The 25,209-nt window shown below is 40.0% G+C and overlaps 1 protein-coding gene across 4 annotated transcripts in view; it reads left to right on the top strand.

Moving 5' to 3' along the window:
- Nucleotides 1–2,998: 2,998 nt before the first annotated feature.
- Nucleotides 2,999–25,209, top strand: part of tmem41b (transmembrane protein 41B) — a 31,163-nt gene continuing 8,952 nt past the window's right edge. Inside the window, exons 1-7 of one of the 4 annotated variants that reach the window (XM_072592283.1) lie at nt 3,100–3,202; nt 7,636–7,776; nt 7,889–8,006; nt 12,516–12,644; nt 16,228–16,321; nt 20,379–20,483; nt 23,767–23,905. In XM_072592283.1, the coding sequence (XP_072448384.1) occupies nt 7,921–8,006; nt 12,516–12,644; nt 16,228–16,321; nt 20,379–20,483; nt 23,767–23,905 (553 nt within the window). In that variant the 5' untranslated portion in view covers nt 3,100–3,202; nt 7,636–7,776; nt 7,889–7,920. Of the gene's footprint in view, nt 3,203–3,226; nt 3,880–7,635; nt 7,777–7,888; nt 8,007–12,515; nt 12,645–16,227; nt 16,322–20,378; nt 20,484–23,766; nt 23,906–25,209 lie in introns of those variants that run through there. The other 3 variants (XM_072592281.1, XM_072592282.1, XM_072592280.1) reach the window with 3 other exon arrangements.

Here is a 25,209-nt window from a genome sequence, read left to right on the forward strand (position 1 = left end):
AAACCCCCCCAAACACAATAAACACGGAGTTCCCCTTGTCCGCACCTAACACCCAACCAGTCTCCACATCCAATGCATCATCCTTAAACACTTCCGCCAACTCCAACTAGACCCCACTATCAAAGACATCTTCCCCTCACGACCCCTCTCTGCCTTCCACAAAGACTGTTCCCATCGCCAATTCTTGGTTTGCCCCTCTGTTCCCCCACCAATACCTTCCCCTGCAACCGGAAAAGGTGCAAAACCTGCCGGCACACCACCCCCGTCAAATCCATCCAACATCCCACACAGTCCTTCCAGGTGAGGCAGAGGTTCACCTGCCTCTCCTCCAACCTAGTTTACCCTATCCGGTGCTCCTGATGTGGTGTTCTCTACATCGGGGACACCAAATGTAAACAGAGGGAATGTTTCGCCGAGTATCTCAGCTGGGCCTGCAGGGGCCAACTGGACCTCCCAGTCATCACCCATTTTAATTCTCCTTCCCACTCCCTTTCCAACATGACCATCCTTGGCCCCCTCCATTGCCACAACGAGTCAAACCACAAATTGGAGGAATAACACCTCATCTTCTGCCTGGGCAGCCGACAGTCTGGATTACTCAACATTGAGTTCTCCAATTTCAAATAACCTCCCTTCTATTCCTCTCAGCCGCCTACTGGATTCATCCCTCCTATCAAACTACCAGGTCATACCCTCTACCCTATCTCAATCTAGCCCCATCACACTACCTTGCCCCTTCCACCCCCTTCATCTGCTGCTCCCCTTACACCCACCCCCAGTCCTGAAAAACCTGAAATGTTAACTTATCCACCTCTTGATTCCACTTGGCTTGTTGTGTTCTCCCAGCCTCCTGTTGAATATTAGAGCAAACATTTCATGCTCTATGTTGGCATAATTGGATTACCCTTGCAATAGACTTTTTGATCCAAATACAATTGGCTTGCCAATTTGCATGATGCATTCCTAAGACTTTCTAAGATAACTTGCACTTTCAGAGCCACTTCCGATATGTCCTTCACCTAGTAAGCTAATGCTTAGATTCTTCATGGCTGCTGGTCACCTGCTCTCATGATAGTCCTTAACTCATGAGCATACTCAGCTTTGAAAGTAATAACAAAACTGCCTTTATATTTAGTCTAAGTAGTGTACCAATTCATTTCCAATGGTTTTGTGATCAGTTTCCATGATGAACCGATCAGCTATGTGTGAAATTGTGATACCAAACACTAGAACAAATGTTTTGTGATCCAATTTTCAATAATTGGATTATGTTTTCCAGTAGACCTTTGGACCCAAATGCAATTGGCTTGTCATCTTGCATAATGTATGCAGTATTCCCAGCCCTTTCTGGATGCATTAACTTTCAGAATTGTCTAAAAACTGTTGAACAACATGGGCTGACAACACTTGCTTGAGTGATTCAAACACAAGTTGATGTCTTTCTACTGTACTTATGGGGCTTATTTCCTTAAGGCTTCCTTAATGATGGTACTTTGTTGGAAATATTTGTTATGTGTGGTTCTAGGAAGTTAAAAATCTGAGACATAACTGCAGACTTTCTTTGTCTTAGGAGTAGCCATGTGTCATACATCTTCAAATTTGTTGAGATCAAGAACACTTAATGTTCAGATCCTAGGGAGTGTTGCTGAACAAAGAGACCTTGGAGTGCAGATTCATAGCTCCTTGAAGTGGAGTTGCAGGTAGGTAGGATAGTAAAGAAGGCATTTGGTATGCTTTCCTTTATTGGTCAGAGTATTGAGTACAGGAGTTGGGACGTCATGCTGTGGTTGTACAGGACATTAGTTGGCCAATGTTGGAATAATGCATGCAATTCTGGTCTCCTTCCAATCAGAAAGAAAGACTTGAAAGGGTTCAGAAAAGATTTCCAAGGATGTTGCCAGGGTTGGTGGATTTGAGCTATAGGGAGAGGTTGAATAGGCTGTGGCTGCTTTCCCTGGAGTGTCGGAGGTTGAGCGGTGACCTTATCGAGGTTTATTAAATCATGAGGGGCATGGATAGGGAAAATGGACAAGGTCTTTTCCCTGGGGTGGGGCAGTTCTGAACTAGAGGTCATAGTTTTAGGGTGAGAGCAGTAAGATATAAAAGAGACCCAAGGGGTAACTTTGTCACACAGAGGGTGGTACGTGTATGGAATGAGTTGCCAGAGAAAGAGGTGGAGGCTAGTACAATTGCAACATTTAAAAGGCATCTGGATGGTAATATGAATAGGAAGGGTTTGGAGAGATGCTGGCAGCTGGGACTAGTTTGGCTTAGGATATCTGGTCGGCATGGACAATTTGGACCGAAGGGTCTGTTTATGGGTTGTACATCTTTATGACTCTATGGTGGATTTCATAACATGAATATACAAAGTCAAAAGAGTTTATTTTATCTACATTTATTTGGCAGTTTTGTTTCTGGTATACTACATACAAAAATTCTAAGCTGTCACTAGGAAAATTTCTCCTTCCTCAGCACTGTACTTCTCTCCTCTTTTAAAGACAATTTCTTGTGTTGTACGTGTGTTCACTACCTGGTGTCTTACTAAAGTGAACACTTTTCATCAGTAAAGAACTGCAGATGCCATAAATCAGAAAGAAAAATAAAAGTTGCTGGTAAAGCTCAGCAGATCTTGCAGCATCTGTGAAAAGAAATTAAAGTTAACGTTTCGAGGAAAGGTCACCGGACCCGAAAAGTTAGCTGTGATTTCTCTGCACAGATATTGGCAGAATTGCTGAGCTTTTCCAGCAACTTCTGTTTTTATTTTTCATCAGTAAGCTGTTACAATCAATTACCATGGGTCCAACAAGAGTCTTTAATTTATTCTTTGTAATATAAAATATACCATCATATAAATAAACTATGCAGATATGTAATTTTTGTCTGATTGAAGATGACATTGGGACCATGCAGATGTACTTGCACCTCCAGGCCGCAGTGGCGCTAGAGCTCTGGACACGGCTTGTGCATGGATTGTCGTTACTCTTACACATGCGCATTGTTGCCTGAAAGGTGAAAGTGCAAAGGGACAGCAACGTGACCGGCATTTGTCGGTCTTTTCGCCGGTTTGGTCAGTGTTTCTGGTGCAGAGAAATGGCCGTGAAGAGTAGTGGTGAAGTCGTGAGGCGATCCGGCCTGAATAATGCTGTCCAAGAGAAAACGGCGAACCCGGTCGTCCCTGCTAATGGCGAAGCGGCTAAAGGTAACGGGGGTGGGGAAGAATCGTGCCCAGGGGATGAGAAGTTACCATTATCGTGTTATAAGGGTGAACATAGCACATAGGATAGGACAGTAAAGCACAGGAACAGACCCTTCGGCCCATCATGTCTGTACCGACCATGATGCTATTCTCAATTAATCCCATCTGCCGTCATACAGAGTTCGCAGAGGTGCTGAGAAGATATTTTTCTGGTCGGAGTGAGACGTGGAGAGAATTTTGAATCGTCAAGATGAGGTTTCTCAGGTTTGAGTGAGTTTCATCAGCGCTTTGGCTGAGATAAAGACGAAGATGAGAAAAGTTACGACGTTGGAAACGTAGCTTTCTATTTCTGGGCAGCTGTATGATGTCAAAACCTCAGTTTGGAGTCAAAAAGAAAAACTGTGACAAGGCTGTGCAGCTCATGGTAATGTCTATAAGGAAGATGGTCCTGATCTTCCCGCTGTTTAGCTGGAAGAGATGCACACAGCCTGATAATACAGTGGTCAGGAGATGTGTGGTGATGAGGTCAAGTTGGATGTTGCTCTTTGAACATTTGGAGATTTACGTCACGTCAAATTATGTTGCGGAAGAGAAGATGGGAAAGACGAAAGAAAGACGTGCATTTCAATGTCATCAGCTATTAATCTTCAGATATCATACTGCGCTTTACTGCATGTTAAGTATGTCTAAAGTGTTGTTTCAATGTGCGAAATACAATAGCACTTTGTAGGAGTATGGCCTCAAATAATATAGTGATAATTTTTGCAAAGTTGGATTTAAAACAAAAAAAAATGTTCATGGGATGTTGGTGTCCATAAGACATAGAAGCGGAAATTAGGCCATTCGGCCCATTGAGTCTGCTCTGCCATTCAATCATGGCTGATAGGTTTTTCAACCCCATTTTCCCACTTTCTCCCCATAACCTTTGATCCCCTTGCCAATCAAGAACTTATCTATCTCTGTTTTAAATATACTCACTGATTTGGCCTCCACAGCCTTCTGTGGCGATGGATTCCACAGACTCACCACTCTCTGACTAGAGGTTTCTCCTTGTTTCTGTTCTAGAAGGTTTTCTCTTTTTTTCTCTTTACTCTAAAGCTGTGCCCTTAGGTCCTTGTCTCTCCTGCCAATGGAAACATCTTTCCAACATCCACTGTGTTTAGGCCGTTCAGTGTTTTGAAAGTTTCGATCAGATTTCCCCCCCCCCCCCCCAATCCTTCTAAACTCAATCGAGTATCGTGCCAGAGTCAAATGTTCCTTATGTGTTTTAGCCTTTCATTCCTAGGATTATTAATTTGAATCTTCTCTGGATCCCCTCCAGGACCAATACATTTTTTCTGAGGTATTGGGCCCAAGATTGTTCACAATACTCTAAATGTGGTCTGACCAGAGCCTACAAAGCCTCAATATATCCCTGCTTTTATATTCTTGTTCTATCGAGATGAATGGCAACATTGTTGCTGACTGGCCAATATTTATAATCTGTCTGTATTTGCCTTTGAGAAGATGTGGTGAGCTGCTGCAATCCACGTTCTGTGGATTCACCCATAATGCCATTAGAGGAGGAATTCCAGGATTTTGATCTAGAGAAGGATCAGAACATATTTCCAAGTCAGGATGGTGAGTGACTTGGAGGGGAGCTTGCAGGTGGTAGTCCTCCTGTAAATCTGTTGCCCATGTCCTTCTAGGTGGAAGTGGCTGCAAGTTTGGAAGGTGCTGTCTAAGGGTATTTTGTGGATTTCTGCAGTGCATTTTGTAGCCAGTGCACACTGCTACTGAACATCGGTGATGGAGAGAGTGGATGTGGTGCCAGTCAAGTGGGCTGCTTGGTGTCAAGCTTCCTGAGTGGTGTTGCAGCTGCACACATCCAGGCAAGTGGGGACTATTTTATCGCATTCCTGACTTTGTGAATGGTGATCAGGCCTTGGGGAGTCAGGAGGTGAGTTACTTGCCACAGCATTTCTAGCCTGTAACCTGCTGTTTGTTGTAGCCACTGTGTTTATGTAGCAAGTCTTTTTTGAATTTGGGGTCAGTGGTAACCCCAAGGATGTAAATTGTGGGGGCTTCAGTGATGGTAACGCCATTGAATGTCAAGGGGCAATGTTAAGATCATAACTTATTGATGATAGTCATAGCTTGGCATTTATGTGGTACACAAATATTACTTTCCACTTGCTCAGTCCAATTCTGGGTATTGTCCAGGTCTTATTTCACTTTAACATTGACATGTTGGAGTACACTTCTGCTACTGTTGTCCCACAGTGCCTCATGGATATCCAGTCTTGAGTTGCTAGATCTGTTTGAAGTCTGTCCCATTTTGCATGGTGATAGTGCCATGCAACACGATGGAGATAATTTTCAATGTGAAGTAGAGTCTTTGTCTTTTTAAGGCCTGTGCAGTGGTCACTGTTACGGATGTTGTCATGGAAAGATGTATCTGCAGCCAGCAGTTTGGTAAAGATGAGGTCAAGTATGTTTCTTCCCCTCTTGTAGGTTCTCTCACTACCTGCTGCAGCTCAGGGTTAGCAGCTATGTTCTTTAGGATCCGGCCAGCTAGATAAGTAGTGCTGCTGGTCATGGGTATTGAAATTCCCCACCCAGAGAATATTTTACACCCTTGCCACCCTCAGTGCTTTCTTTAAATGTTGCTTAACTTGGAGGAGTGCTGATTCTTCAGTGGAGGGAGGGCAGTATTTAATAACCAGGATTGAGGAATAAATATTGACCAATTATTTCCTTGCTAATTTTGGAAGATATCAAAGAATTTTTACGCCCACCTGACAGTACAGAGCAGACCTTGGTTTAATATCTCATTGGAACGATGGTATCTTTAGCAGTGTAGTACTCCTGCAATACTTCAGTGTAAGGTCAAGTTAGATTGTCGTGCTGTGACGGTGTGTGCCTTTAAGAGCGATTTGTTCTGTCCTGTTTATCTTGGAGAGGTGTTGTAAGTCTGGTGCCAAGGTGTCAGCTCCATGGAAAGCAAAGTAAGTAGCTTTGGGGTTTTTTTTTAAGTTAGACAAAGAAAGCATGAGTTGATGGAGTCAGGCTCACACAGACCCAGGGTTTTAGTTTGTCTTTCACTTGTTGAAGTTGGCTTTTTGGAGTTGAAGATGCTAGATACAGCTCTTTCTCTGCTGGTGCAAGAGCTTGTGTTCTCTCTTCGCTGCTAGATTCCTTCTGTTGGTGTTCCTTCTTCTGGACTGGTGGAGACAGCAAGTGAGGGAAATCTGTTTTGCTGCATTTGTCTTTGCCAAGAGTGTATTTATGGACTACTACTGTATTGGAACAGTTGATGAGTAGTTAAATAATATTATTTTATTAAGAATTACAGTAGAGTTAAAATTATGCCAATTCTTTGAATTTTAACTGTGGTGTAAGAATATACTGTGTTTTGCTCAAAGCTGAATAGTTTGACCAATCAAATCACATCTGGAATGTAGCACCTTACACTTGCCTTTTAAACGAGACAAAAGTCAGAATTTAGGCTGTCGCCTTGGTTTAGTCTCATCCAAAACAACAGCGTGCAATTCTGTAGTGGATCTTAAGCTCACAATCTTCTGACGTGGAGGTGAAAGTGCTACCATGATCGAGAAGGTGCAAAGAATGACAGTATTATAGTTGGAGCAGAAGCCCTTAGACAAAATACTTTGCCCACAGTTAGGTATGTATGGAAACAATTCAAGAAAATCAACCACTGCTTTCTCTAGAGACTGGTAGTTAGTACAAGCCTTACCAATGATGCTCCTTTCCAAAGCATGAATTGAAAAATAGTTGAACAGATAATCTAAATCTGAAAGGCAAGCATGTAAGTGAAAACTTAGCATTTGTTGGAAGTGAAGAAGGGGGTATCAGTGAGAAGGTTTAAAGCAATAGATAATCACTGGCGTTTTTCTTTCTCCGTTCCAAGCTTTTTGTTCTCATGATTCTGGATTAGTGGGTGATGGGCTAAGATGAGTGAAGCATGTGTTTTGATTAAATCTTGTGATGGATGACGAGTATGAACAAGCATGATGAAGCCAGTTGGAAGCTTAAGTCTGTGCTTGAAGATGTTCATGGTAGAGATGGCTAAGTTTACGGAGGATGATGTAGTTGGTAAGAACGAGGGTATGGTAGTGAGTGTGGAGAAATGGAGGAAACTGAATTCAGAGTTGCGTGGGTTAGGGAAGATATGATGGAAATTGCAATTGCAGCTTAAGTTGCTTAATATTGAGACTGGTGAAAGAATGGAGGAAGAATATTCTGATGAGAAACATGGCAGGCGACAAGAATTTTTTAAGTAATTAAACAGTGGATTGACCAAGATGAAGTGTCCAAAGTAGAAAATGAAAACTTGCACATTGCAAACAACTTGATTCTAATGTCAAATGTGGTTGTCTCGATGGTTAGGATGTGCTTCAGAATAATGTCACCAGTGCAGGTTTGCTTTCCTTCAGGCTTGGGTATCCTTGGGACCTGCCTCCATGCCCTATCCTTCCACATGGAAGACAGTGGTAAACTACCAATGACAAAAACTGCTGAGGAGCATGGCTTAAGGTGAATCATCAGCACACAGTGAACCAAGCATCTGCCTTCAGGTAGAGCATATGTAGAATGGAATCGAGTTGTGACAGATATTCTCTCTCAAAGGCCAGTTAATCCTTAAGGTCTTGAATTTTTCTATTAATGATCTTTATTTTATATTTTAAGGGACAACATCATTGGAAGGAGGATCAGCCCGAATGTCTATCTTAATTCTTCTTTCTACCTTCCTCTCAGCTGCTTTTGTAATGTACCTCGTGTACAGGAATTTCCCAGAGCTTGATGAGTAAGTATGTGTACAATTGACGCTAGAATAAATGACTCTGGACTTTTAAAAATTTTAATTGTTCAACTAATTGAGGCACAACTGGTCAACAGCATGTCAGAAATATATCTTGCTCTTCAAACTGTAACACTATATCTTTAACATCCGCCTGTATAAGCAAATGGTTTTTTATTAGATTACTTAGTGTGGAAGCAGGCCCTTCGACCCAACAAGTCCACACCGACCCGCCAAAGCGCAACCCTTCCAGACCCATTGCCCCACATTTTACCCCTTCACCTAACACTACGGGCAATTTAGCATGGCCAATTCACCTAACCTGCACAGTTTTTTTGGACTCTGGGAGGAAACCAGAGCACCCGGAGGAAACCCACGCAGACACTGGGAGAATGTGCAAACTCCACACAGTCAGTCGGCTGAGATGGGAATTGAACCCGGGTCTCTGGTGCTGTGAGGCAGCAGTGCTAACCACTGTGCCACCGTGTTGCCCACACCAAACTAGCACTATTTTACAATTAAATAGTGCACAACTGCAGACTACAGAATCTATTTTTACAAGTGTCCTCAAACCACTGCAAACAGAACTTGTAATCAAAAGTGGAGAATGGTCTCCTATTCAAGCCAGGGTGAATTCACTGGAAAAATATAGCGGACAAAAGGTAACTGCACACAAACTTTTGTGTGTAAATTGATGCCATTTACAATTCTGTACTTTGCTGGAGTGATTGTGAGTGGACTTCTCCAGAATGGATATGGTTGGTTGAAAATAGAGATGTCACTGTTTGCAGCCAAAGTAAATTTAACTGAATAATAATATGAGCATTTTTAATGGCCATATAACATTCAGTCCATTTTTCGGATGCACAAAGACCTTTTAAAGAATACTCATGACATTCTAATATCATCCTTGTTTGAATCCTCTGGCAGCCTTCTGTCTGGTAAGGCAATGGTTTGCGCTTTAGTGGTCAACTGTGTGTTAAACATAGTCTTGTGTGGCTCACTCTGGCATTGCAGTCTCTGCCGCACTTGCTGCAGATAAAGGCTGTAGGCTGAGAATTCACTAGACGCTGTTTTCTCTGTGCCGTCTTTTCAGCCAGGTGAGCTTTATGCTTCTCCTTACCTCAACTGATGCCTCTCTAACCAGTTGCCCTCCAGATGTTCAACCAGTAGCAGCTATCTCCAGTTGGCACAGACAATGTTCGCCACCTCGATATCTCCCTTGGAGTGGAAGTATGTATGCAGGCTGCAACTCACTGGCCAGTTCACTGTGCAGAAGGCCTTTTGGCATATTGTTTACATTCATCTGATGAACATAATATTGCAAATGTACTTGGTTTAGTATTAAGTGAAAAGCAATGAAATTAGCACAGTTGGTGGTCTTGTCCTATCAAAGAATGCCGAGGATACATCTGACACTGTGAAGATAGCAGTTGTTGAGACTTTTCTTCTGACTGTGCTGCAAAGTAGGTATCTCTGCTGTCGAGGGTAACACCAAGGTCTGGTGTTTTCCACCAAGTTGCTGTTGTTTCATAATCTTAATCAATTTGGACATTCTTTGTAAAAGTTATTGCTGTTATTTGCTGATTCAGCAAATAGTAAAAGGGTGTAGGTTTGCTCACTGAGCTGTAGGTTTGATATCCAGACGTTTCATTACCTGGCTAGGTAACATCATCAGTGACGACCTCCAAGTGAAGCGAAGCTGTTGTCTCCTGCTTTCTATTTATATATAAATAAATACATATAAATAGAAAGCAGGAGACAACAGCTTCGCTTCACTTGGAGGTCGTCACTGATGATGTTACCTAGCCAGGTAATGAAACGTCTGGATATCAAATCTACAGCTCAGTGAGCAAACCTACACCCTAAACCTCAACCTGAGCTACAGTAGTAAATAGTAGTAAAAGGTTGATTATTGTGAAGCTGAAAAAGATGAAGCTACATCAACTTTCTGCATTGTATTATTGATGCAGATTGAAGATGTCATAATGTCCTGGACAGTGACATTCATTTACCTGATGCTGATCCTTCCAAGCAGGAGAGAATCCAGTAATTTCACACTAATGATGTTCTTTAGTGTGATATCATCTCCATAGAATAACTTGAACTGGCACATGTTTTGTCTTGGATACAGTGTAAACACAACTAATTTCCAAGGTGCATCCACAGATCAAATACTGTTTCTACAAAAAGTGTTTAGGATCAGATGATAAAATTCCTTTGATAGCTCAGTGGGTAATTGCTCAGTCGTAAGTTAATAATGCTTCAGCTTGGCTTCTGGATTTGCACGGAGTTCCAGCACTTCTGGTTATTGCTGTTGACCTTAGTATCCAAAGGAGGATAAAAGTCATCCTGCCTTTCTTCTACTCCTGATTTCTTTCCTATGACTCTTGCTGACAACAGTTTTGAAAGTTAGATGGGAAGAACCATACATCAGGTTATTTTCCCAAAATTAAATAATTTTGCTGTGAAACCTCACATATGAAAACTGGTCATGAAGGAGAATTACCAGAAAGCTCTCAATTATTTTGGAATTTCTCTCCAGCATGAAATGTTCAATAATATCCAACATTTGTATTTTAGCATTTATCCTTTCTTCATTCAGGCACTTAAATGATGCTTTTTCATTTGCACCAATTCTCAGTAACATTTGTAGTATGAATTTAACATATTGTAGTACCTTTATATGTTGAAAATTAGTTTTAAAAAAAGCAATAGCATAAGTAAATTCAATCAATAATCATGCACTGTCTAACTCTGTCCATGAAGATTACCTTTAATTCCATCCTGTCCTTTCTAAATTTCTTTAAGACCTTGCACCACCCTGTCTCTAGAACTGCCTCTTGCCTTGCATCCTTGTTCAGAATATTAGCCTAGCTGATTTTCTTTTTGACATATTCTCTCAACCTCAAATCTCAACCCCTCCCCCCACTAAAAATCAAGAAAATCCATATCTTGATCTTAATATTCAACCAAACATTTGTCATCTCTAGTTTTCTCCAAGGCTTAGAGTTGGCTATTGAATGTAGTGTGTTTACAGTCATAGAGACCCTTTAGTCCAAATTATCCATGCCGGCCACATATCCTAACCTAATCTAGTCCCGTTTGCTAGCACTTGGCCCATATGCCTCTAACCCCTTCCTATTCATATACCCATCCAGATGCCTTTTAAATGCTGTAATTGTATCAGCCTCCAACACTTCCTCTGGCAGCTCAATCTATACACGCACCACCCTCAGTGTGAAAAGTTGCTCCGTAGGTCTCTTCTATATCTTTCCCCTCTCTCCCTAAACCTATGCCCTCTAGTTCTGGACTCCCCACCCCAGGGAAAAGACTTTGTCTATTTATCCTATCCATGCCCCTCATCATTTTGTAAACCTCTGCAAAGGTCACCCCGCAGCCTCTTAACACTCCAAGGAAAACAGCACCAGCCTATTCAACCTCTCCCTTTCACTCAAATCCTCCAACCCAGACAACATCCTTGTAGATCTTTTCTGAACCCTTCAAGTTTCACAACATCCTTCCGATAGGAAGGAGACCAGAATTGCACACCATATTCCAACAGTAGCCTAACCAATGTCCTGTGTAGCCTGAAGAAGGGCTTATGCCCGAAACGTCGATTCTCCTGCTCCTTGGATGCTGCCTGACCTGCCTCGCTTTTCCAGCAACACATTTTTCAGCTCTGATCTCCAGCATCTGCAGTCCTCACTTTTTCCGTCTGACCAATAAAGGAAAGCATACCAAATGCCTTCTTCACTATTCTACCTACCTGCAACTATACGTTTAAGGGACTATGAACCTGCACTCCAAGGTCTCTTTGTTCAGCAACACTACCCAGGACCTTCCCATTAAGTGTATAAGTCCTGCCCTGATTTGCTTTTCCAAAATGCAGCACCTCACATTTATCTAAATTAGACTCCATCTGCCACTCGTTGGCCCATTTGCCATCTGATCAAGATCCCATTGTACTCTGAGGTAACCTTCTTCACTGTCCACTACACCTCCAATTTTGATATTACTTTTCTCCTTTCTTTGCAAAGTGCTTCAGAGTGTTATGGATGTTAAATGAAATATATAATTGAGCCGACCATTTAACCCATGAAGTCCGTGCTGACCCTTTAAAAGGGCTTTTGAAATAGAGGCAACTGTTTGACTGTTAAATAGAAAAAAATTTAAGTTTGGTCAGAATGAAATCAGACTTTCCGACCTTTCCTTCTCTCTGCTCCCGCCATACCACTGCCATCACTACCATCATGGCCAACATCACCACCTTGCACACCTTGAGTGCCAACAGAGATTGTGCAAGATCACCAGCAGTTAATCAAATGCAGCAGTGCATTATACCTGTGAATAATATAAAGGTGAATCTGGATCTCACAAAAGTAATGAGAAAGCTATCTTAAAAGAAAACAAGATGTACTTTTGAGAAAATGTATATTTTCTGTCAGGCAATTGCATTCAAATTCTAGTTACTTTAATAATTAACCATGTCATTCTGTTTCTTGATATTTTCAGGGAGGAGCAAAAGACAATAGTGATTCCGAAAGACATGGATGATGCCAAGGCGTTGGGAAAGGTTCTTTCTAAATACAAGGATACTTACTATGTACAAGTATTAGTAGCATACTTTACCACATATATTTTGTATCCTTTTCATATGTAGTCAGCACCAAGTTTGCATAATGAAGATGTGGCCACAACTTGCCTGCTAAAGAGATGCTAATATTTTTTGAGTTGCACAAAGTGCATACATCTAATGTGCGACGAAAAATGCTTGCGCTCACGTTCAGATAGTGCTCTTGGTGTTATTGGTACCTCTGGAGATATGGGGGAGTTGTTAGATGCTTCCACACAGGTAGGGAGGAAAAAATATCCACTGTTTGTAATTCTTAATGTTAGGCATAAGTAGTTATTCGAAAGCCCTCTGCTATGAGAGAGTTGTGAAGGGAACTGAAAGCATTTGCAGAAAATATGTTAATTAGCTTGGGATCAAAAAATGCATCTATAAGACATACTAGCTTCAGCATCAAAGTAAGAACTTTTCACAGATACAGGCTGCAGTACATTCAAGAAACATGGCTTTTATTTAATGATTAGATTCTGTGCAAACTAGAATTGAGATCCTTAATGGTAAGTACAGGTAGTTTTCCTATAACACCATACTTGTGTTTCGAGCGAAACCTCACTTAATAGAAAATAGCTTAATAGAAATAATGGAACCTTTGGGAAAACTGCAAAAAATATCAGATGGAATCATTGAAATATCACCCAAAAGTGTAACGCAAAGTATACACAGCTTGAATGAAGGTTGAAATCGTATTTATTAACGAAACAGAAGTAAAGTTAATGCAGTACATGTAAAAAATGTAAGAAAGCTGCTCTCTATACATCATTTGGAGATGCCAGTGTTGGACTGAGGTGTACAAAGTTAAAAATCACACAACACCAGGTTATAGTCCAACAGCTTTAATTGGAAACACACTAGCTTTCGGAGCGACGCTCCTTCATCAGGTGATTGTGGAGGACTCGATCGTAACACAGAATTTATAGCAAAAATTTGCAGTGTGATGTAACTGAAATTATACATTGAAAAATTGATTGTCTGCTAAGCCTTTCATCTGTTAGAATACAGTGATAGTTTCACTTCTTTCATGTGTAAATCACAAAACCATTTTTTAAAAAAAGTTGCATTCTCGGTAAGGTGATCAACATATTGTTTAGCTATCACCATTGTTAACAGCTAACCCGAGAATGCAACTTTTAAAAAAGAAAGTGTTTTGTGATTTACACATGAAAGAAGTGAAATTATCACTGTATTCTAACAGATGAAAGGCTTAACAGACAATTTTTCAAAGTATAATTTCAGTTACATCACACTGCAAATTTTTGCTATAAGTTCTGTGTTACGATCGAGTCCTCCACAATCACCTGATGAAGGAGCGTCGCTCCGAAAGCTAGTGTGCTTCTAATTAAACCTGTTAGACTATAACCTGGTGTTGTGTGATTTTTAGCTCTCTACACAGTACCTCTCAAAAGAAAGCTGCTCTTGGCGGCAGCTGACATCACACATGCGCAGAATGGCACACTGAGACTTAAGCACTGGCAACGCGCATGTGCAGTACGGCGCATAGACTTTGGAACATGCACAGAACAACACAAAGACTGGCACCGACATCGCGCAAGTGTGGACGTTACTGTTCCCGAATGTTAGTCATTTTGGGGAACGCTTACTTCTGTAGCCAATAGCGCAATTCCAGTGAGGAATCAGATCATGTGCTTTGTTCTGTGCATGTGCCGATGTGCGTACCAAAATATCTGTGTTGTACTATGCCGGTGTCCACATAAAAAACCCACACAAGCGCAGTACAGCACAAAAACTTGGGCGCGCATGTTGGCTCATGCTCTACCTTCACCAAGCACACCTACCGATTTCCCCTGGAATCGCACTGTTGCCAACAGAGGTAAATGCTCTCCAAATGTTCCCTAATTCTTCGGCAACAGAATGCAGAGAGCATGGGCTGCTGTAAAATATTGAATAGATGAATTTAGCAGTAACAAAGGCACTGATAAAGGTTTCACTAACAGATATGTTGAGACAATTATCATGTTCAATAATTGACAATGTTAGGGACGTGAAAGTAGGCAGCTGCGATGATGCATAGTCCAAGGTAAGAACCTCAGCTTTGGATTAAATAGACAGCAAGAATGGTAAAAATCTTGTGCAGTCTTGGCTGTTCTCAGTGAGAGGAACACAATCAGTGCTTAGGGAATAGAGTTTGTGGACTGGCCTACTCAATATTTAATGGGAGACAATTTTCTGTTTATTCCAGGGCTAGTTGAGAGACACCAGTGTGCCAAATGAGAAATAGTTGAGTGATTGAAAGAGAGATGTTGGTGAGGTAGCAGAGATGTCGAGCTATATAACTCCTTGTATGACACTTGAGTTTACTTCTTTGTCTAGAACTGAGTTTAAAGCTTTTCGATACAAACTTTACTTTCTTCCAGGAGAGCACTATTGTGTGTTTCTGACTTTTAAGAAAAAAAGTGAGTTAAAGTACAGTTAATCATTTCACTTGCTTATAGGAATGAGCATGTGTAAGTGGTGTACTGTCCATCATGATGCCAAGCCTCTTCCCTTAAATTGGGAGGTTTGGAAAATATTTTGAAATTCCAATTATAAAGCAACTTGCATGACTTTAGGATGTCCCAAAGTGCTTTGCAGTGAATTTTTAGTCATGTTTTCTCTTAATTTAGGGGAATACAACAACCAATTTGTGCATGATAATATTCCACATATATGCAGATAATGATCAAAATCTGCGTTAGTGATGTTCACCGAGGTGTAAGTATTATCTAGGCCTTGGAGTACTCTGCATCAGATCTTTTTACATTTAACAAGGAAGTTTAACGAGGGTTCAGTTTAAAATTCTATTCTCAGGACTCCCTCAGCAATGTTTCAGTTTCTGGAGCGAGACTTCAATCCACAAACCCCTGACACTGAGGTGGGAGATGAGCCATTTACTTTAAGGTTCACAGTTTTCAAGTGCTTGCTTTTTGCAGTCTTTCCATCCCTTACAATATGTCAGGTTCTGTCTTTAAAACATGTCACCACATGGAGTTGTAAATTTGAGGCCCATTGTTTTCTGTGCAGAGATCTTCTCTCCTTCTGACTGTTGGAGGATTGGCTGCCTTTCTAACAGGTTTTTGCAGGAAGACCCAAGCAACTGATGAGACAGTGGCTGCTTTATATAGAGCTAAACCTATAAAGCTAATGCAAGGCAGTTCTTATTCTCCAACTATTTGTGATGTTTTGCTGGCTATCAGCAAACTCTCTGTGGCACAAAAAGATCTATTTATTTTCTCCATCTTAAGTCACTCATACTCATTGTCTAAATTCATTCACTGATCATTTTGAAGACTCCAATCTAATTAAAACTTAATTTCCTCAACTTGGTATAGAGATCGTGATTAATTATTTATCTTGCTTGCCTAATGTTATCTTAATTACTTGTCATTTGTTTGATATTCATGTCATTGTTCCAAGATCATGCGTGTGATTGGTCGTTCTTGTGTAGACAGTGAATATTTAAAAATACATAGTATTTAAAATATTCTTTAATTGTTAATGTAGATGACATGCTGCAGCTGGGTAAATTTAAGGTTTGAATTGCTTAGCATAGAGTATTTTACTTTGTATCATTGTAATCCTTGACCTTATTCTCTCCAGCTTACAGACATTTGCTATACCAGGTTCTATATTTCTCAGTATCCTCTCAGGATTTCTGTACCCATTTCCTTTAGCGTTGTTCCTCGTCTGTCTGGTAAGAAAATAGAATAGATTTGTTTTTGCGAACATGGAACTTCTCACATTGTAGAAGATGAAAGTTCAACTGCAGTTTTGCCTGTGCATCTAGTCACCACATTATTGGAAGGATGTGATTGCATGAAAGAGGTCCCAAATGATTTGTATGAGAATATGGTCAAGAGAACGCAATTTTGGGTATAAGAAAAGATTGGATAGGTTGGAGATTCTTTTGGAACAGAGGAGGCAAACAGAATATTTATTCATGATAGTCAGTATATTAAAGTCTAAAATTAAAGAATTTTTGGCAGGTGGGACTAGATTGGGTTGGGATATCTGGTCGGCATGGACGGGTTGGATCAAAGGGTCTGTTTCCATGCTGTACATCTCTATGACTCTTATGACTCTAATTTCTAATAGCGAAAGCCTTTTGTCAGGTCTACAGCTTTCTGTTACATAATGAGAAGTGTCCCTAGCCTGTTGAATTTTTCCTGATAGGTGTAATTTGTCAATTTTGGTAATTATTCCAGTAAACCACACTTTCTGCACTGCCTCTATTTTTACATGATCTGGAGATGGCAGCTGTTCACTGTATTTGTAGGTATAATGCATATGGAATTTTATGCAAAACAAAAACATTGCTTTTCCACTCTCAAAATGATCCAGTTGTTTTTTAATTGCCTTATTATCTGCATTTTACTCTGTTGATTTGTGTATCTGTTCTCTCAGATTCCTTTTGCTTTTTTACCTATAAACTAAATATTTCAATTATTTGCTGCTTTACATGTATACAAATGACTCCGCTTTGCTAGGTGGTACATGAGCATGAGCTTGGATGATATTGCTTCTGTCAGGAGTACAACCCCTAACTTGTACTCATACAGTATAAAATACTAAAGCAAATCTACCTGAAATAATTGTTTTATATTTGTGGGTAGAAGCTGTGAACTTTGATTTTGTTTTCACTGTGAAATCACAAATAAATCCAATTCCTCCCTTTTGTCAAGCTCAGTCATGCATTATACAACAGGAAATGGCGATTGAGAATGATAATTACAGAAACTGATGGGGCCAGTACGGATTCTGTATATTATTAAAGGAGGTTTGGTTTGTTGAGTCTTCATTGCTTCTGATAATCTGTGTTATCTGTTGCGGTTCCTAATCAACTTTTGTTTTAGAGTTTTTTTTATGCTCCAATTTAGAGCTGCAATTTTATTCTTTCATCTGTACTACTGTTGATGAAATTGGTAAAGTTCAGGCTAAGTCATTTGAAGAGTAATAAAAGCCTAAAGTACAAGATGCTTAGAGCGCCATTGTTATGATGTCAGCTAACATTATTGCTGGACAGATTGGACGTTAGAATGAAGTTGGGCTTGATAGGTTTATTTTAGTTGAAATGGTAGTTAGTCACAGACATATTTGTGTGAGGCTGTAGATTTTCTTTAACAACAGAACAGAAATCGAGTCTACAAAACTAAAAGTCTAAACATAGATCATTAGCAAGATCTAAAACCCACAGCCAAATGAAATTTTGACTTAATTCCTGACACTTTCCATTTCAGTGACTCTAATTCCATTTCAACTCATTGGGGTTTTATTTACCAATTCCTGACAGTTATTTTGCTGTGGAGACAATTTGAATCCTTTTCTAATTCTGTCCACATCTACTTGACAAATCTGAGTGTCAGTGCTTTCTCAGTTTTAATCTGCGGATTGAAAACTAAACTGTCCTAGTTTGAAAGCTTTACCAACTGAACCCTGCTGCTGAGGTGACTTGTTCCTGAATTACTCCTAGGAGAGATACAAAACCTGCTTCTAAATGCAATACTGGTATTGCTGTACTGAATTAAAAGCAAACTTGTTCATTCTACATTCTTCTGAACTGAAAACAAAGAGAATGTCCTTGCATTTTATTGTGCTTGTCATAAACCCAACAGTATAAACACCTCTCCATAAACACCCCAGTCGTTTCCAGTCATCTGTTCTGACAAAATGTTGGATATAGTCACTGTTCCAGAAGGGCTCTGTATTTTAATAAAAACCCTTCACAGAAGTAATTAACACCAATCTGCTTCTATTTGAAAATCAAAATTCTAAAAATGATATTAAGATATATTAATTGTATACTTTTTATCTCCCTTCCACCACCTAGGAGAATGAAAATGTATCCTTAGGAGGCATCTTCATTTACCATCAAAAGATTATTCTGAATATTATTTCTTTGTTACATACCTAGTATTAATACAATTAATACTAATTGTACAATATATTTGTATAACTATTTTATGTAAGTCAATTCGAACCACAACATTTTTTCCTTCACATGCTCTTGACAAAGCAGCCACTACATTATCCTTTCAAGGTAAATGAATTATGCTTATATGATGCAGAATGGAGTTTTAAACTCCAACAAAACACTAAAATTCAAAGACAGTAAGAGTAGGAGAGATAAAAAGTCTTAAATTGCCATTATAGAAATCTTGAGTTGATTCAATTTGAGCAGCTACCATTAGGAATGTTTCAATTCCTATAATTTTGAAAAATGTACATTTCTAAGCTGGCATATGGAAGTTAAATAATTAAAGGCATAGGAGAGGGAGCTGATTTGGGAGTAAGGGCACAGAATTTCTACTTTCTACTCATCTCCAGTTTTTTTTTAAACAGTACCAGAGTTTGGGTAAAGTAAATAAAGTAATCTAAAAGTATGTGTTAACTAATGCAGAGCAAGTCAGCCAAGTGGAATGTCTGCTGTATGGTATGTGAGAAGTCATGGATAATTCTCATGACTGAGGTGAGCCTATGTGCAGGAAATGTCACTGGCTGCACTCCAAGCAGCAGCTAGAGGGACTGAGATAATGCAGAGAACCTTATGGATAGCGTGTTCAAAGAGGTGGTTGTGTCACAAATTATTAGCAAATAGGCTGATAAGAAATGAGTGACCACCAGACAGTCTAAGAAAAGCAGAAGGGGAGTTCTGGACTCCAGAGGTTTTGCTTATTACTGGTTTTTGGTTCTGGGCAATGGTTGAAGGCAATGGATGCTTGAAGAGTGCACCAAGAGCTAAGGCTGTGGCATGACTAGCTCAGCTGTAGAGGCAGAAGAAGGAAGGCAGAAGTTATTGGGGATTCTTTGAGAGATGAGGCAAACATTTTTGTGACCATTGATGTAACTCCAGGATGGTTTGTTTCCTCCCTGGTACTGGGAGCCAGCGATGACACAGAATAGCTGCAGAACATCCTTCTAGGAGAAGGCGAACAGCCAGAGGTCGTGCTTTATATTGGTTCCAGCAGCATGGGTAGGAAGGGAGATTGTGGTCCTGTCACTGAAATCTGGGGGAGCTAGGTAGAAGTAGCACCTCTCTCTAAAGTAGTAACCTCCAGATTACTGCCAGTATCACATGTAAGTGAGGACCGAAACAGGAACGTAAGGCTGATGAATGCATGTCTGGAAAAATGTTAGGACTTTAGATTCCTGGAGCTGTAGGACTGCCTCTGGGGAGAAATGGCACATGTGAAAACTAGGTTGCATTTGAACCAAGCCAGGACTGAGTTCTTAGCAAGATTTTTGCTTGTGTTGTTGCAGAGGGTTTAAACTAATTCAGCAGGGGTGTGAGAACAGCAAAGAACATTGGAAAATAATATCAGGATGTGTGGAATGCTGGAAGAGTCCCATTGCTCTAAAAAGAGAATATCAAGTTCATAATATTATGATTTGATATAACATTTCAATTTCAAAGTTTGCTATTAAGAAAGAAGATAAATTTCTGCATGTTTGTATTTGCTCTATTGTAGAGCTCCAGCACAGATATGGAAGGCTAAATAGCATGCTCCTATACTTTGCATTTCTCTCCAGTAGTTAGTGACACATCTGTGACTTTGTTTGCTAGTGGGGAAAGGAAAGAAGCATTTTGTCAAAGATCCTATGAAACAGTCTTGAGAGGTTAGATTGTCTACCCCATTCCTAAAAACGTTATTGTAATGGTGCTGTAAGAAGTGAAACTTAACCACATTTGTGAAGTAACTTATTTTTGGCATCATTATTTCAATGTGGATTCTGTTTTTCTCCAATCATTGCAGTGTTCTGGGCTTGGAGCTTCCTTCTGCTATATGCTTTCTTATTTGGTTGGACGACCAATTGTTTATAAATATTTGACAGAAAGGGCAACAAAATGGTCACAACAGGTAACATTTGCTCTTATTTCAATGCTTTATACTTTGGAGAATTCACAGTGAATTGATTGGTCAATATGAAATTTAAAAGAGAAATGTTAAATAATGTAAAATATGAAACTTGATTTTTGAATCTGAGGTAAAAGAACTAGACACTATTCAGGCTTGGGCTGATAAGTGGCAAGTATCATTCGCACCACACAAATGCCTGGCTGTGATTATCACCAATAAGAGACAATCTAACCACTATCCCTTGACATTCAATGATGTTACAATCAGTGACTCCCCTCTGCTGTCAACATCCTGGTTTACCATTGACTAGAAACTCAACTGGACTCACCATACAAACACAGTGGCTACAAGAGCAAGTCAGAAGCTAGGAATACTGCTGTGAGTAACTCCTCTGCTGACTCCCCCAAAGCCTGTCCATCATCTGTAAGGCACAAATCAGTGTGCTGGCATTCTCCCCACTTACCTGGATGGGTGCAGCTCCAACAACACTCAAGAAGCTTGACACCATCCTGGACAAAGCAGCCTCCTTGATAGGCACCACATTCACCCCCTCCACCACCAACACTCAGTAGCAGCAGTATGTACTATCTACAAGATGCACTGCAGAAATTCACCCAAGATCCTCAGACAGCACCTTCAAACCCATGACCACTTCTATCTAGAAAGGCAAGGGCAGCAGAAAGATGGGAACACCACCACCTACAATTTCCCCTCCAAGCCACTCACCATCCTGACGTGGAAATATATTTATTACTTTGCATCGCTATCCCTGTGTCAAAATCCTGGAGTTCCCTCTCTAATAGCATTGTGGGTCAATCTGCAGCATGCAATGGTTCAAGAAGGCAGCTCACTACCACATCTCTCAAATTAATTTTAAAAAATGTAAAAATCAATGGTTTTGTAATGCCAAATAGTTATCCTGATGTAATGATGGATATTGTGGGGCAGTTTGTTGAGCATATTTTTGATCTTCTATAAGTACTTGGCTTGCACAGCTGTATCTGAAGTCATTGTTTGGCTTATTATCCAGGTTACTGTGATTCCACTGACTGGGAGTCACAGATGGAAAGGACAATTCACTAAAATGCATCATTACCCTTTACTAAGCAGGCATTAATATTCCATTGCTCAATCTCTTCAAGCCAGACACATGTAAAAAGCAAAATACTGTTAATGCTAAAAATCTGAAACAAAATCAAAATGCTTGAAACACACAGCATGTAGATCAGCAATATGAAGACATGGATTTCTTTCAGCTGAAATGAAAAAAACTGGTAAATGTGCTAATACAATTAGAGGGAAAAAAGGAGGAAGAAATTATTCAAACAGGAACTAATCAAAGGGTAAAATCGGACACAAGAAGACCTGAGAGATCATTTTCATTCTATCGAAGAAATGGCATTCAAATGGAAATTTTTCTTTCACCACAGACACTGATGGATCTAGTGTGTTTTTAAAATATTTTCTATTTTTGTTTCATGGTTGCCTCCCAGGAGCCTTAATCCTGTTGATTTATGCTGGTGTGCATGATCTTGTTTACTCTGTGGGCATCTCAGGACTGGCATTCAAGGCAAAGTTAATAGGAAATTAATGTTGGCGTTTATTCATGGTGATCAGATAATATCAAAATGCTGTCTTTTTTTAAACTGGGAGGTTTTTGGAAATTAAAATTTACTACTATCTAATATATCTGATGAATATACTCCCAGTGTCTTGGGTATATAGACAACCAATGACAAAAAATTCTTAACATTTAAAAAGAATGTTTGTGAGGAATGTTGGTGCCCAGTGAATTTATTGCTTTGATCTCAGTTTGCGGCAAACAACTGCCTGTTTCTACATAAATTGATGTTGCCTCTTCTTTCATAGAGAGTGGTTAAAAATGACGTTAATGTATTGACCCAGATGTTCTGATTGATATGTCAGTGCCAGCACTGAGGCCTGGTCAGCTCGGGAAGGATATTGACTGATACAGCAGAGATGGGTCTAGTTGGGAGGGGCTCAAGATCAACGTGTCATGTCAGGGCAGGCTGCAGTTGCGGGGCTGGTTTGAATGTTGGCCCCAGCAGGTTCAGGTCATGCCTGTTGATGGAGATGGGTGAAGTTGGGTCCAGCAAGATAGTGATTGGAGGTGTTAGATTTGTGTTTTGGGATAGAGGGATATGGTCAAGTTAATAATTACGAAGAAATTGTGGTAGGTTCCGTACCTTTTTTTATCTGTGTAACTATTAAGCTTAAATGATTTGGAACCATCCAAATTCTCAAATGTGAAAGACCTTCGTTGGAAGATAATTCACATTTGGGAACACTTGGTTTGTCAGGCAGGTCTCAGCGTGCTGGCTGCAAGAGGGATTCCACACAGTCCAGACACATGTAACTCCTGTTGGTGCTGCTTCAAAGGCTATCTGGCAATTGTAATATCTGGGCAGTTGTATTCTCTTCATCTCAAACTTGTAAGTTGAAGTCGCAAATTAGTAGCAGTAAAATCATGCTGTTTTGGGGGGGTTAAACGTTGAAGACAGAAATAGATTTGATTTCTGTTCTGAATGGACCACTGCGGAGAACTGTAATAAATATTGCAACATCTTGATGAAAGAACAAGGGAAGATTAAAATGAGAATCATGGCTAACCATCTTTGGGGCTTCAGATAATTTACAGGAGGTACGTTTTGAAATAGAAATCCCGAGAGTGGGAATCAGGACAAGAATAGCTAAGAAGAAAATTACTTCAAAAGAACGCTTTGTTTTTGCATACTATTTGCAGTTAACTATCAGCATTAGGTCAATTATCACTTCAAAGCTTGGAAACAAAGAAAGCAAGTAAAATTACAGCCTTACCCTACAGCAGTACTTTACTGCAATAAGACTAGGTTTGATCCAGATATTTTTTGATGGGTGATCACTATTGTAGGAGCAAGGGAAAGCATTGAACTCTAGCATCATCTGAGAGCTTCCTCCTGGATACAAAGTGGATTTGTCAAATTATTTGGTTCAACTTTTATGCACGTTCCAGTGATGAAGTCACCAGTCCACTCTGTGATCTTTTCTGCCATTACCAAGCATGATCTACATTCCCAGTATAATAGATGCATTAAAAATGTTACTAGTCAGTGATGCTTTGCTTGGTATATAATTTGGTAATGCTATAAAGCTTAAATCTGTTACAGAATTGCTTATGTCATTATCTGTTGGAATGCAAGAGAAGTAGTTGTGTCTGGATATCATGATCTGAAAATTGTTCGAAATATGCCTATTGACATATATTTTAATGTTTATTTTGCAGGTTGACAAGCACAGGGAGCATCTTATAAATTATATCATTTTCTTGAGAATAACTCCTTTCCTGCCAAACTGGTTCATTAACATTACCAGTCCTGTAATAAATGTACCTCTCGGTGTATTTTTCATTGGCACGTTTTTAGGTAAGTAGGTGTGATTTCACTGGAGGTCTTTTTGCTTAGAAAGCCCCACTGATTCAATTGATTAAATCCCAGGTACTAGCTAGTATGTTGAGGGAAATTGTTAAGGCACACCCTGAAGTTTGCTGCTCATTTTTGGTATTAATTTCCTCTCTTCCTATTGTTTAAGCTCCTGCCCTTGTGAATTAGTTAAGACAAGGTAATGATGATTCTTTTGTGGTAGATTGGGGAAGGTCATCTTATCTAACAAAGGTAGCCTGAAAGGCATGATAGTGGGAGATTAAAACAAAGCTGATCATAACATATTTGCCATTTCCATGCTTCCAATGATTGCACGGATCATTTGATTAAAATTTGAACAGGGAAACCTATCACCGGCCTATGGAACTCTTTCCATAGCTGGTATCATTACTGGAAGGCTGATCCTGACTGGACAAAAAAATTGCTATCTAGCCAGAGCAATGCAACTTAAACGCCTGCAGCATCCCTGAATACTTAGTAGACCCCTGAAACTTGTCACTGATCAGTTTATACCAGTGTTTCCTTAATTAGGTAAATGGGTTATCTTAATGGGAAAGTGTCCATACTTTGTACTGGCCCAACAGGAATTCAAATGGTATAGATTCCTGAGGAGCTTGGATTGGTTATGTCAGTTATCTTGCTGAACAAAAAATAGTTGCAGCATTAGAAATGTGGATATAGAGAACAACAAAATATATGCATTACTGAAAATAGGCACATTTGTTGAAGCTTTTTATCTTGCATTTGCGTTAACATTTTGCAAGGAATATGCAGGTGGGACTAGATTGGGTTGTGATATCTGTTCAGCATGGACGGGTTGGAACCAAGGGTCTGTTTCCATGCCGTACATCTCTGTCTCTATGAATATCAGAACAAAGGGAAAAAAATTATGTCCGTTAGAGAAGAGTGCTTATTGGTTGACAAGTGGACTCTGATTTGCAGCGATGTTGCCATGAAGGGTGCACCACTTAATGATGACTGACTGTTAACTGCCAGATTTTGTTTACATTTCAAACAAGGCAGCTTAACCCTGGTTAAAGCCTTCCCCGGATAAGTTAACCAGAGAATGGCTATCACTTGTTTTGTTGCCTTGAAAGAGGTGCAGTGTACATACAGTGGACTCTCTGTCTGTGATATATAGGGACATGTAACTTAATAAGTCACTTCCTATATCCATGTGTGCCATACTCGGAGCCTGACTCATAATCGTAAGCATGCACACGCTGCATCAGTTTCAACACAACAGAATGAGTTGTAGCCATTCTCTGATCAAGGCATGGCTCTGG

This window comes from Chiloscyllium punctatum, chromosome 22 (assembly GCF_047496795.1).
Source record: "Chiloscyllium punctatum isolate Juve2018m chromosome 22, sChiPun1.3, whole genome shotgun sequence".
Lineage (NCBI taxonomy): Eukaryota > Metazoa > Chordata > Chondrichthyes > Orectolobiformes > Hemiscylliidae > Chiloscyllium > Chiloscyllium punctatum.